Source organism: Pseudorca crassidens, chromosome 3, assembly GCF_039906515.1.
Source record: "Pseudorca crassidens isolate mPseCra1 chromosome 3, mPseCra1.hap1, whole genome shotgun sequence".
NCBI lineage: Eukaryota > Metazoa > Chordata > Mammalia > Artiodactyla > Delphinidae > Pseudorca > Pseudorca crassidens.
Window position 1 is genome coordinate 126,410,541 of NC_090298.1, and position 12,559 is coordinate 126,423,099.

Below are 12,559 nucleotides of genomic sequence, written 5' to 3' on the forward strand. Positions count from 1 at the left end.
TTTTCAGTTAACAGGCTGCCCAAGTGATTGCTTCCCAGCCAGCTTGGCACTGCCCTGCCCGCCTTCTGGGGAAGTCCTTCTAAATGCCTGGTCCCCCTAGAAATCAGCATTGAGGGGCCATCACATGGGGCTCTGTGCAGAGAGGCTCAAGAGGCTCTATGACCCTGGGCTCTGCCCCAGGAGCTGAGGACTAAGAGCCATGTCTATAAAACAAGAGAAGGCACGCTTGCTGAACTTCCTCCTCAAAACACAGCACCAAGATTTGTGTAAATCCCAGGCTCTAACTAGGGGTCCAGGCCAAGGGCGGAGCAGCTGCAGGAACACTGTGTCTCTGAACGTAGGCATATGCATTTTTTTCTGGGGCAAGAATGCATAGCTTTTAGCAGATTCTCAGAGCGAGGAGTTTATCAAATCCAGTTCAGGGCTACTGATCCAGAGAACACCAGCCTCTCACATACCCAGAAGATGTCCTCCCTTCAAATGCACATTCACCACTGAGCTCCTTGGCCCTCACAGCAACCCTGTGAAGTTGGAATTATGATCCCCTATTTCACAGATCAGGAAACTGAAGCCTTAAGGGAGCAGGCACAATCTTGTCGAGGCTGTGAAGAGAATCCAGGTCACCTGCCCTTGTTCTTCTGACTCCACCAAAGGCAAGAGAGTGTGACCCTAAAAAGCAGGGGTTCTGGGCTCACAAAGCCCTGTGATCTGATCGTGACTGAGCCCCGACTGTGTGATATTGAACTTGGCCCTTCAACTGTCTGTTTCCTCCTATAAAATGTGGTCTATAATAATATCTCCTTCCTGGGTTTGTTGGGGAGGTTAAGGGAGGTAACACATGCAAAACACTGGGCACAGTACCAGGTACACAAATGCCTGAATGGGGCGAGGAAAGGGTCTGGGCCAAGGAGCCCCTCTTTCTACCCACACAGCCTCAGGTCTCCATCCACAAGTGGAAAGGCTCCTCCCTGCCTGTCCCGGTGCTGGGGATCAGGGAGAGGAGGGGCAGAGGAGAATCTGCAGCAAAATGAGAGTGTAGGCAGCAAGTTCGCAGCCCTAACTTCCTCTCTTTTTTATCTTTTGTTTAAAAAAGGCATGTTTCTGCATTCTCGTCCCGCATGAGCCAGTGGCCACAGCCCAGCAGCCTTGGCAAAAGGAAGAGCCAACCCACTCCACCCACGGCCCTGAGCTGAGCAGGTGGCCAGTGGGTGGGTGGGTAGGAGCCTGGAAACAGGACAGGGTGGAAAAGGGGAGGAGGCCAAGGTGGGGAGGGCAGGGTGGGAGGGAGCGACCAGGGGTCCCAAGAGGAAGGGATGAGGCCTGCAAGCGAGGGCCCTACGTGAGTGGGGGATGTCCATGGGGGGGTACTGGGAGTGCCTGTGACAGCGTTCCTGGGTGCAAAGTGTTCGGGGGGGGGGTGTCTGCCCACAGGTGTGTGTCAGCAGCCCATCAGTGCCCTTGTGTATGTGATGTCAAGAGGCTCTGGGTGTGACAAAGCACACGTGCGTCACCCTGGGTAAGTACCCGTGTTAGGAGAGGGTCACAGAATGTGGGCAGGGAGGGGTGTGTGTGTAAGATAGACACTGGAGGGACGAGACCTCAGCTCTCAGCCCTGCTGGGAGGTCTTGGGCAGGGGTCCGGCCCAGCGTGGGCATCAAATTCTTCATCTGCAACTTGGGGGGTGGGGTGGGCGTGGGGCTAAAAGGTACACAGGCCTTTCCACCTTCAATATTCTGTAGCGAGCTGTCCAACAGAACTTTCTGTGATGATGGAAATACTCTGTGTTGTCCATTGTGACAGGCACTAGCCTCATATGGCTATAGAGCATTTGAAGTGTGGCTAGTGGGACTGAAGGACTGAATTTTTAATTTTATTTCATTTAAATCATTATAAGTGACTAGTGAGCACCATATTGGATAGTGAGGTTTTCTGTGGATAAGAACAGGCGCTCCTGAACCAGGCGAACCAGAGCTCAAATCGTGGTTCAGCCTCTTACCAGCAAGTTATTTAACCTTGGTAAGACTATTTCCTCCCCTGTAAAATGTAAGTGAGAATAGTACCCACCCTGAGCAGCTGTTTCAAGGATCCAGTGAGAGAGTAAGGTATGCAGTGGGTTTAGCCCAGTCCCTGGAGTATAGTAAATGCTCAAGAAACAACACCTTTTATAGGCATCATGATCTCCGAAGTGATGAGAACAGCCAGCATCATCAGAGGCAAATTGGACCTTGTCTGCCAAGCTCGGGGAAGGAGCAAGCCAGGACAGGAGGTGTGGGGAGGCCATGGTGAGGGGGTGGGGTGCTCCCCAGGGCCCAGCAGCCTGTCCCTGGGTATGAGCAGGCAAGGAGGCCGCACCTGGTTCTCCGACTGACGGATGGGGAGGTTGCCGTGATAGTGGGTCCAGTGTGGCTGAGAATGTGCGGACGTGCTAATGGGCCGTGAGAAGCAGGATTCACCCTGGGAGATTGCTTCTCAGCTGCCTGGTAAGCAGAGTGTCCTGGGAGCTGCTGGCTGCCACCCACAGCAGGCTCATCACCCTCTCTGGCCTAAAACACCCCAAAATGCTTACATGGCTGCAGAGGCGGCACCAGGAACATTAGACGGGGACTCAGGAGGCCTGGGTCCTTGGCTGCCAACTTGCTTATCCTTCCATTTGAAAAATGGAGATGAGGAGCCCCAGCCCCATTTCCTCCTGGGCCAGCTGTGAGAAGTGTCTGCTACGTAGTGATAAGAAGAGGTTCCTGATACCCAAGACTGGTTACTGCCAACTTCCCCTAAAGGAACCCTCCCCTCCTTTATGCCGGAGCCTCCCAGAGCCCACGGCATTTGCCTGCGGGTGTCAGCAGACGGGTACACTGCTTACGGGGCTTCAGTCACCGAACCCCCTCTCCACTCTGCCCTCCTTGGGGGTCTGATGAGCAGGAGTCCTGACAATCTCTAGGGTCTTCCCTTCATTGGCTGCTTCCTCAAACACACCCAGGTCTCCCACATTCTGCAACAATAAACAACCTTCCTTCTCCCAAACTTAAAAAATTGAAGAAAAAGTAAGAGTGTTTCTCTCGACCCAGCAACCTGGGCCACTTCCTTCCTCCCTTTGTTGCTGCCAAACTTCCAGAACAAGTGTCCGACATCCACCGCCTCCTCTTCCCACCTCCCACACTCCATGAACCCACCACAATCTGGTTCCCACCTCCGGGCTCCCTGGAAGAAAAGTTGTGCCAGGCCCGTCCCCCCAGCCCCCTGCCAGCCCCGGCATCCCCCACTAGGTCTGATTGATCTGCCTTGATTGCCCCACTGACCACCCAGCTTTGAGACCTAGCTTCCCTCTTCTTTCTGCCACACTGTCCCCGGACCGCCCCCGCCACTTGCTGACAGTGCTTTCACTTCTTCATTCCTCCTCCCCACAGCATTGCTGCTCCCTGCTCGCTCTCCACCCATTCTTACCTCTTCCCCCTCCATCCCTTCTACCCAGGACCATTAGCTGGGATTTCTGGGGAGGCTCTGGGCATTCACGAACACACCTAAAACGTTAACAAATTTATTCTATGTCTGTGCATTGTTCTGGGCAGAGGATGTATATTTTTCATTAGCTTGACAGAGGATTCTCTGACACCCGCCCCCCCAAAAATGATGAAAGCCACTGACTATCACCCAAGGTTGAAATCTGCTTCTATACCGCCCCTCCTCTCTTCAGAATGCTAGTCCCAAATTTCTAGCTACTCACCATCTTGCCTGGATGCTATGTGATAGGCACCTCTTAATCAAAGTCCACTCTCCTCCCCCCAAATCTCCCCACTCTGGGTTAATATACCTAAGCATTCTACCTCTCTGAGACAAGCTGGGGTGATTTCAGAAAGTTCCTGCTCGGGACTTCCCTGGTGGTCCGGTAGTAAGATTCTGTGCTCCTAATGCAGGGGGCACAGGTTCAATCCCTAGCTGTGGAACTAAGATCCCAAATGCCACATGGTGCATCACGTGGCCAAAAAAAAAAAAAAAAAGGAACGTTCCTGCTCAAATGTATACAGACCTGTTATCTCTGAGAGGATTAGCTTCCAATACCTCTTGGTGGTCAGTAACTTACAGCCCAGGTTAGCTGATCTGATCACTTGGCAAAGAGCAAGCCCTGGGGGCATGGAACCCAGAGCAGATGGAGTTTGAATGGCTGGGGGAAGGGGCAGAGCTGGGGTTGGCCACCAGAGCAGCTCCACCGCAGGGGTCAGAGCGTGGGCCACATATGGCTACATCGGAAGCTGCAATAGTATCTTGCCATTGAGGTCCGTTCTCTCCCCATTCTACAGATAAAAAAACTGAGGCCAAGACCTTGAACCCAGGACTACTGACTCATTGCCTTTTGCTCTTTCCAATACCCCATACTCTCGGATCAGAGGGCCCTAACTTGGGGTCCACAGATGGGCGTTAGGGTGGGGGGATCTGTGGGAAATATTATACAACATTCTGTGAGTTGGAGTGAGTGTGTGTTTTCAGCGGTGACTGTGGCTCATATGAGATTCTCTGAGGGCTCCTAGATTCCTCAGACAGTTAAAAATCTGGGATCAGATTTGTTCAGAAATGAAATGAACATCTTGGTTTCCAAAACACCCACCTCTACATACTTTAAGCAATTCCCTTCACTTTTGGGGGGACCTCAGTTTACCCATCTGTGAAATCAACTGTTGATCATTTTTAAGCCCTCTTTAGTTTTTTCGTTTGAAGCAATAGTATCATTTCTTTTTTTTTTTTTTTTTTTTTTGGGTTCACGAGCCTCTCACTGGTGTGGCCTCTCCCATTGCGGAGCACAGGCTCCGGATGCGTAGGCTCAGTGGCCATGGCTCACGGGCCCAGCCGCTCCGCGGCATGTGGGATCTTCCCGGACCGGGGCACGAACCCGTGTCCCCTGCATCGGCAGGCGGACTCTCAACCACTGCGCCACAAGGGAAGCCCAATAGTATCATTTCTTAATAACAAACAAACAAAACACAGCTATGCAGGTCACCAGACGGCAAATAAAGCTGAGATGGTAGGGGCTGGCAGCTCAGGACCCCTTCCACTTCGTTTTCTCTCTCTTCTCCCCAGCTCAGCATGGCAGCTCTGCCCCAAACTCCACAAACTAGCATTTGAGAGCCAGAAAATCCTAGGACCTTTTTCTGAAACCACACATCCCTCCCCAAGCCGCTGCAGCCGCCCACTTCCAGACTCCAAAAGATCCTGCAGGGACACAGTGTCTTCAAGCTATCCTGCACACCCCCCCAGGCCTGCCGTGTGCCAACCCAGCAGAAGTCTTGTGGGGGACACAGAAGGCCTGGGAACCAGAAGAGTCTCTTTGCTGCAGGGAACATTGAACCAACAAAAATTCCAACATATTCCTTGTTTGGGCTATGCCTGGGTTTTCTTGAATGGGTTACAAAAAGGAAAAAAAAAAAAATCCACAGGTGGTGGTGTGATGAATTGGGAGATTGGGATTGACATATATACACTAATATGTATAAAATGGATAACTAATAAGAACCTGCTGTGTAAATATATATATATATATATATATATATATATATATATATATATATATATATATATATCTCCACAGAGCTTGGTGACAGGATCAGAGCAGGCAAAGCAGGAAAAAGGCTGAGGGTCTGCTTTCTCCCCAAGCTCCAAGGGCCTCCTGGCCTGGCTCCATCGACACGTACACAGCAAAGACTTTCAGAGCTTCAGAGAGAGAGGTTCCAAGGGGTAAAAAGCCAAGCACTGGACTGGAAGGAGGCTGGAGTGCCCAAACCTCATGTGTCACTGGCTGGTGTGACCTCAGGCAAGGCCCTGACCCTCTCTGGGCCTTATTTCCCCGTCCCTAAGACAAGGGAGCACTCTTCATTTTGGTATTCTGTGCAGAACTGAGGCTATTCTGGCCCCGAAACCGTCGCCCACTTCGTGCTTGCAGCACGGCATCTCACCAGGCGAGGACAGGGATGCAGGGCAGGAGGGAACTGGAGGCACGGGGTGAGAAGAGGGCTGTGGAAGTGCATGCATATCTCTGCTAGCAGGGTGCTCACTATCTCCCAAGGCCATGTCCGTCTGGGCGGTAGAAGGGCAGTTCTGCCCATTGGAAAGTTCTTCCTTACGTTGAGCTGAAACCCACCTCCTTGTTACTCTAAATGTTACACATTTGGTCCTGCTCTGCCCTCCAGGGCCACACAGAGCAGCCTTGTCTCATCTCTGGGGCCACATGATGTCCCTGCAGAGATGAGGGGAGAGGACACACCCCCGAGGGGTCTTTTCTCCCTGCTAAATTCCCCCAGCTTCTCAGTCCTCTCTCACTTAATTTGGCTTCCAGACCTTGGCCACCCTGCCTAGGCCCCCTCTTCTAGACATTCTATAGGTTTTTAATATTCCTTTTAGTACCCAGGCATCCAAAAGTTGGAGGCAAGTTGAGCAGGCCTAAGAAGAGTAGGTCCACCAACCTCCCTGGGGCTGACATACTCCATCAAAATATACACCTCAAAGCCTTTGCCTGTGCTGTTCCCACTCTGAGGAACACTATTCCACCCTCTTCCCGCTGACTGACTCTTATTCAGCTTCCAGCTCCCCAGTGTCACCTCCTCAGGGGAGCCTTCCCTGATACCTCCCTCATTCCAACTAGTTGAGGTCTCTTTGCAGCTCATAGCCCCATGTTTGTGCTCAGAGCCCTTAACCAGCTGCATTTAAATAATAATATCTGAAGTGATTTAATTAATGTCAGATTCTCACTAATCCATAAGCCCCAAAGGGGCAGAGATGACATAAGTCTGGCATGTGGTATCTGCTGGGCTCAGCCTGGGGCTGGGAACAGAGTCTGTTGTCAGGAAATACTTGTTGAGTGGATGCAAGAGTCACAGAAGTGTTCCTCCTTTTATGTGATGCCAAGACACCAGGGCTGTCAGCGTTTTCCAGCACAGAAAGTCCCACCGGCCTTACAGGCCCACCTGACGCCTTGGTGGGCAGCTAAGCCCCACGAGGACCTAGATCTAGTGCCTGGGCTGGATGTCAGCAGGCTGTGACATGCTCGGGGGGCTGCATCAGGCTGGCCTGGGGAGGGAGGCTTCCTACTGTGCCAGAGAGAGGCTCGGAAGAGACCGTGACACGGGCAACATGCATGCAGGAGGGGTGGACTGTGGCCAAGGGACCAGCACAAAAAAGAGGGAAGGGGAGAGAAAGAAACAGAGACCAGAGAGACACAGGGAAGGACGAGAGGCAAGGGCAGAGAGAGAGAGAAAGAGAGAGAGAGAGAGAGAGAGAGAGAGACAGCCCAGAAGCCTAGCCAGCATCATCTTGCTCTCCCTGCACTGGGAGGTAAGACTCTTGCTCGATGCCCTGTTGGAGCCAGTGTGTTTGTGTACTTGCACGTCCACATGCACCCATGTGTGTGTGTGTGTGTGTGTGTGTGTTCGTGCACTAGCAACAGGATGCAGGCGCTGCATTCCAAGGCTCTGCCATCACCCCACTGAGAGGACCGGGGCCCAAGACTGCAGGGGTGCTGGCAGCAGTCACCGCGCGCTTGTGCAGGGAGGCAGGCAGGCGGGAGGGAAGCTCGGCAGTGTCAGTGTGTCTCAGGCTGTGTGGAGGCGGAGGCCTGCGGCATGCACCAGAACATGTGCGTGCCTTCCGCTCTGCTGGCTCGGAGGAGGAGGGAGGAAAGGCTGTCCCCTTCCCACCTGCCCCCCAACTTCCCATCCTTGGCCTCTGGCCCCTGCACACCATCTGGTCCCCTACCAGACCCTGCTTCTGCCTCTCCCTGTGGCCTTGGGCAAACCACCTCTCCCTGGGCGTTGGCTCCACCGTTGATGCTTGTGAGAGACAGTGTCTATGGTCCTCCCAGCTCTGGTGTTCTGGAAGCCCGAAATTCCTCAAGGGTGCCTTCCACAGACGGAGGCTAAAGAGGGTAGCAGCTCTAACGGCACATTTCAGCATCTGCAGAAGTGTTCTGATCCCCATTTCACAGATGGTAAAGCTGAGGTACACCAAGGACAAGGTATCCACCCAGGGTGGTGCCTCAAATTAGAAGGAGAATCATGATTGGACATATATAAGTGACAGTTCAGAGTTCCCTCACCCACAAGGCCACACCCCTATTCCCTGGAAGTGTTCCCCAGACAGGGCACCAGAAGCGGCCCCTCTCATCAACCCTCCCCCCACACGCAGGGTGCTGGAGACCCAAACCCAAGCCTGAGAGCTGCCACCAGTCTGCTGAACTGGTCATTCCACCTTCTCAAGCCTCAGTTTCCTCACCTGTAAGATAGGCGAGTAAGTTCTCTGCCTCCCTCAGAGCTAATGGGTGGAGAAGTGTCACACCGGCCCCAAAATGCTGTGAAGGTGAGAGGTTATTAGAAGCAAAATAAAAGCACAATACCGGTCTTTGGTGGGGGGAGTACATCGATGCCCATGTATTTTCTCCCTCTGCAATATTACACCATCGATCCTCCTAACAGTTCTGCCAGGGAAGGGCGGGATTGCTAAACACATTTTGCAGATGTTAGAGCTTGTGTCCCAAGAGAGAACCTAAGCACCCAGGACCCTGGGCTTCCCCCCACCGACCCCCGCCCAGCGCAGGGAGCTGCCTCTGGTCCCCAGTGATTGCACGGGCTGCAGGGTAGTTCTGCCTCTCTAACTAACCTCTCCTGGGAGTGGGATCCAAAGCCCAGAGTGTGTCAAAGGCTGGTGGAGGCATCCTCCTTCTCCACCTCTTGGAACCCAACCCCTTCCCCTGATCTTGGTCTTGGCGAAGGCTGGGTCTGCGGGGGAGCTCTGGTCCCACTGCCCGGGCCCACGCTGACCCTGCAGCTGGCGTCGTTGCAGCCTGCCTTTTGCCTCCAAACAGGCATCTGTGCTCCTAAGGTCTGGGCTTCCATTTCTCTCTCCCATGGGAGGAAGGAGGATTGGGGTCAAGGGAGGAGGGAGTGAGCTAGTCTCCGGGTCCCAAGAGACAGCCCCACCTCAACCCTCTAGGGAAACTGGAATCAAGCTCCTGGCTTACGTGAATCATATGCTGCAGTGCGACCTTCGTCTAGTGGCATCAAGAGGTCCCAGGGCCCTGATTCCAGCCAACGCCCCCTCAACTGGCTGCCCACCAGGCGGGGGAGGGACTGCCAGCCCTCCCACGAGCTGTTCAAAGGCCTGCAGGCAGGAGCCAGGCCTCACTGGGCAGGGTGCCAGGAAGCCCTCGAGAGGCACGTGTCCTCCTCTCCAGCTGGGCAGCCAGGGCCCTTCAGAAGGAGGTCCAAAGACCCCCACGTCCCCTTGGAGGGCCAGCCCAGCTGCCTCAGGCAGTCACCGTGCCAGTGATCTGACGTGGGCTCCCAGAATGGGGGCTCGGTTTCTGGGTGGTAACAGCAGTGTCCCGGCTGACAGGGACCTTGGGTCACCAATTGAAGGATGGGCCCTGCAGGCACCTTCGCTGCTTATCCCCCCAGAACAGGAGCTGTTGCATATCCCTGCCAGCCTGGGGGTGGGGGTGGGGGGCAGGGCTTGGCCAGCCCCCTCTGCCAAGCTGGGCAAACCCCAGACAAAAGGTAAAGACGTGGCAGGTCAGCTTCAGCCTGTTCGTCTGAGGGCAACAATGATCCCAGTGTGCCAGGCTTGTCACTATGTCTTTCTGAGAACCATCTCATTTCATCCTCCCAGCGCTTTTTTATCTCCAGGTTACAGGTGGGGGGAAAGAGGTGCTATAGCCCGCCCAGGGTCACAGCGCTATGGGTGGTGAGGTCCAGACCTTGTGGGCACTGCCACTTCCTGTCCCACTAGGCACTTGGACTGAAGCTGCATACAGAGCATGAAAGCCCTGTCTCCTCGGTGATGCGCCCAGGCCTTTTAGATCCAGGCATTAGAGGTGTAGAGCCTCATCTCCTTTTTTTTTCCGATACAAGCATCCTGAACCTCAGGCCCATCCTTAGCCTTTCCGATGTCCTGCAAGTCCTGACATTGCCTGGACCATTTCGTAAGTTTATGTGTTTTTCTAGGGAAGGTAGACTTAGACTTTCATCATATACCTGGAGGAATATGTGACCTTAAAAAGGTTAAGAGCGCTGATGGTTGTGGAAGGAAAAGGTCTGAAATTGATCAGATTAGGCCTGGCCATGCCTGCCACCCTCAGTTTTCCTGCCATGGCCACGAAAGGGCTCCCTGTCCCCTGAAATTCTGCCCTTGCCCCAATCCCTCCAAGCGCCCCAGCAGACAGCGGGGCTGAGAAGGCTCACGCAGGCTCTCCCTGACAAGTCACCCCCACAGCACCCAGTCTGCATGATATCCATCTCCTCTTGGGGCAAAACATCACTTTTATTTTCACTTTGAGCGCCTGAGTCATGTCTCAACTCCATCTCACTGCACTCTGTGACGCAGTCCTCCCGAAACCGAGGCTTGCTCGCACCCTGAAAGGCAGCTCCCAGCTGATCAGGGAATCCTTGGTTCCGTGGGTGCCAGAACCCAGCTGAGAAGGGGTCCCTGCACAAGTGCAGCAGACAGCCTCGGTCCTCCAGAGCAGCCCCAAACGTTTCGTTCCTGCTGTCCAGCCCCCCACGTCCCCAGCACAAAAACACACTCAGAAAGACAGGAAGTCTGCAGACAGGAGTGAGCACATGGGTGTGTGTCTGTATGAGGGAGCTGGTGTGTGCCTGTGGTATCAGGATAGCCTGGTGTGCAACTGTGTGAGTGTGTGTGTGTGTGTGCGCATGTGTGTGTGTGTGTGTGTGCGGGCAGCCTACTTGTACACAGCCACAGGCCCACCTCCCACATATATGCAGACACCAGCCTGAGCTCACACACGCCTTCAACACCCACACTCCCACCCGAGCCCATGGGCCCAGGCCTCACACGCACACACATAAACCTTCCCGTGGACATGCCCCCCTGTTCCTCACAGACGTGCAGGTCCAGACCTCACAGGAACACCAGTGAGCCCCAGTCCCACGTGTGCATACTTACACAGACATATATTTACGCACAGCTGATGTGCATACAGCTCTGACTGGCCATACATGTGTACACACAGTGACGCATGTACACACCTTCCTTCCCCTGCAAACCAGCCAATGGACCTGCTTGTGCCACTTGCATCCACCCACCCCTGCAGGGCACACTTGCATTTCTAGGCCTTACACATGAAGCACACACCAGCACCTCCCTTCCGGTACACACACATGTGAACACATGCACACCTTTTCAGTGCATGCAAGTGTACCCCAGAGTCAGTCCTCACGCAGCAACACACAACAAAGCACACCCCTGTGTGTGCACATCCAGACCTCACAGCAGCACATACCTGCTCACAAGGCCCCTCTCCCCTGCACTCCTGCTGCTACAGTGGGGACCACCCAGGGCACTGGAGCTGCTCTGCCCACGGGGAAAACTCTGCCTCTACACCGTACCCCTACCATGGATCCAGACTTAGCTGGCGGCATCCGGGAACGCTTCCCTGACACTCCACAATCTATCGGTCTACCCCAAAGGGCTCTCCACCCCCCACATCCTCCCACCCTTCTCTCTACACCAGTCATCAGAGGCAGGAAACGAGCTCTGGGGCTGGACAACTTTGCCAAGAGACCAGAGCTCGTGCACCCTCACATCACTAGCCCCTGCAACAGCAGTGTCCCCCCACTGCTCGCCTGATTGTCCCTCCCCTCATCCCCTCCCCTCCTCCCAACACCTAGGAAGCCTCACCAGTGGCTCCGTTATTAACCCCTGCTGTATCGTTGCCCTCACCCCTGGCAGGAGCTGGCAGGGGGGAGGTGGGGAGGGGATGTGCTTACAGGGAGAAGTTGGCCACTCTGCACAGCTGCTGTAGGTGCCTAAAGGCAGGAGGAACTACCTGGGAGGTGGTGAGCTCTCTGTCACCAGAAGTAACCAAGTTGAGGGAGATGGCCACCTCAAGAGAAACTCAACAGGGGATTCCAGCCTTAGACTCAGCTGACTGGGAAGATCCCTTTTTAATCCTGTTTCTAAGAATCTGTGTGTGCCCAGGTCATGTGCATTTGTGTGTGTATGTGTGTGTGTGTGTACACGCACAGACACTGCCATGCACTGTCAACCCTTCACCTCTATGCACACACTCGCCGGGCTGGCCTTGGCTCATCTTGGCAAACATGCCCGCACCTGGCTCTAGGCACTCTGCACGTACAAGTGCCCCCAAACACATGCAGCCTTCCTCCCTGTGTGTGCACTGGAAGCACTGCAGGTGCACACCCCCACCCGTGACACTGACTCCCTGAGCCCTCCAGGACTCTCTGAGGTGCAACTCACTTTCCCAGTTCCTCGAAGAGCTGGTACTCTTCCGTGAAGCGGGTGCAGGTGATGGTGGCCATCCTGGCGCTGGGTGGGCAGGCGAGGCTTGGGGCTGGAGGACCAGGACTGGGATGCCGCTGCTCTGTTCCCGGAACTAGGGGCCACTCGCCTGCCCGTGCTGCCAAGTGCAAACTGAGAACCGGCTTGACTGACGAGCCCGGGGCTTCTGAGCAGAGCACTGTGGCTGCTCACAGCCTCGCGAGTCTTCGTCAGCATTCAGGTCCCCATGGCAACCACCTCCGAAACGCCCTGTTCCCGTTGC

The 12,559-nt window shown here is 54.5% G+C and overlaps 1 protein-coding gene across 2 annotated transcripts in view; it reads right to left on the reverse strand.

Annotated features, from left to right (window-relative positions):
• Window positions 1-12,467, reverse strand: part of CAMK2A (calcium/calmodulin dependent protein kinase II alpha) — a 65,458-nt gene extending 52,991 nt beyond the window's left edge. For both annotated transcript variants that reach the window (XM_067732256.1, XM_067732255.1), the window contains exon 1: window positions 12,256-12,467. In XM_067732256.1, the coding sequence (XP_067588357.1) occupies window positions 12,256-12,317 (62 nt within the window). In that variant the 5' untranslated portion in view covers window positions 12,318-12,467. The remainder of the gene's footprint in view (window positions 1-12,255) is intronic.
• Window positions 12,468-12,559: the final 92 nt, after the last annotated feature.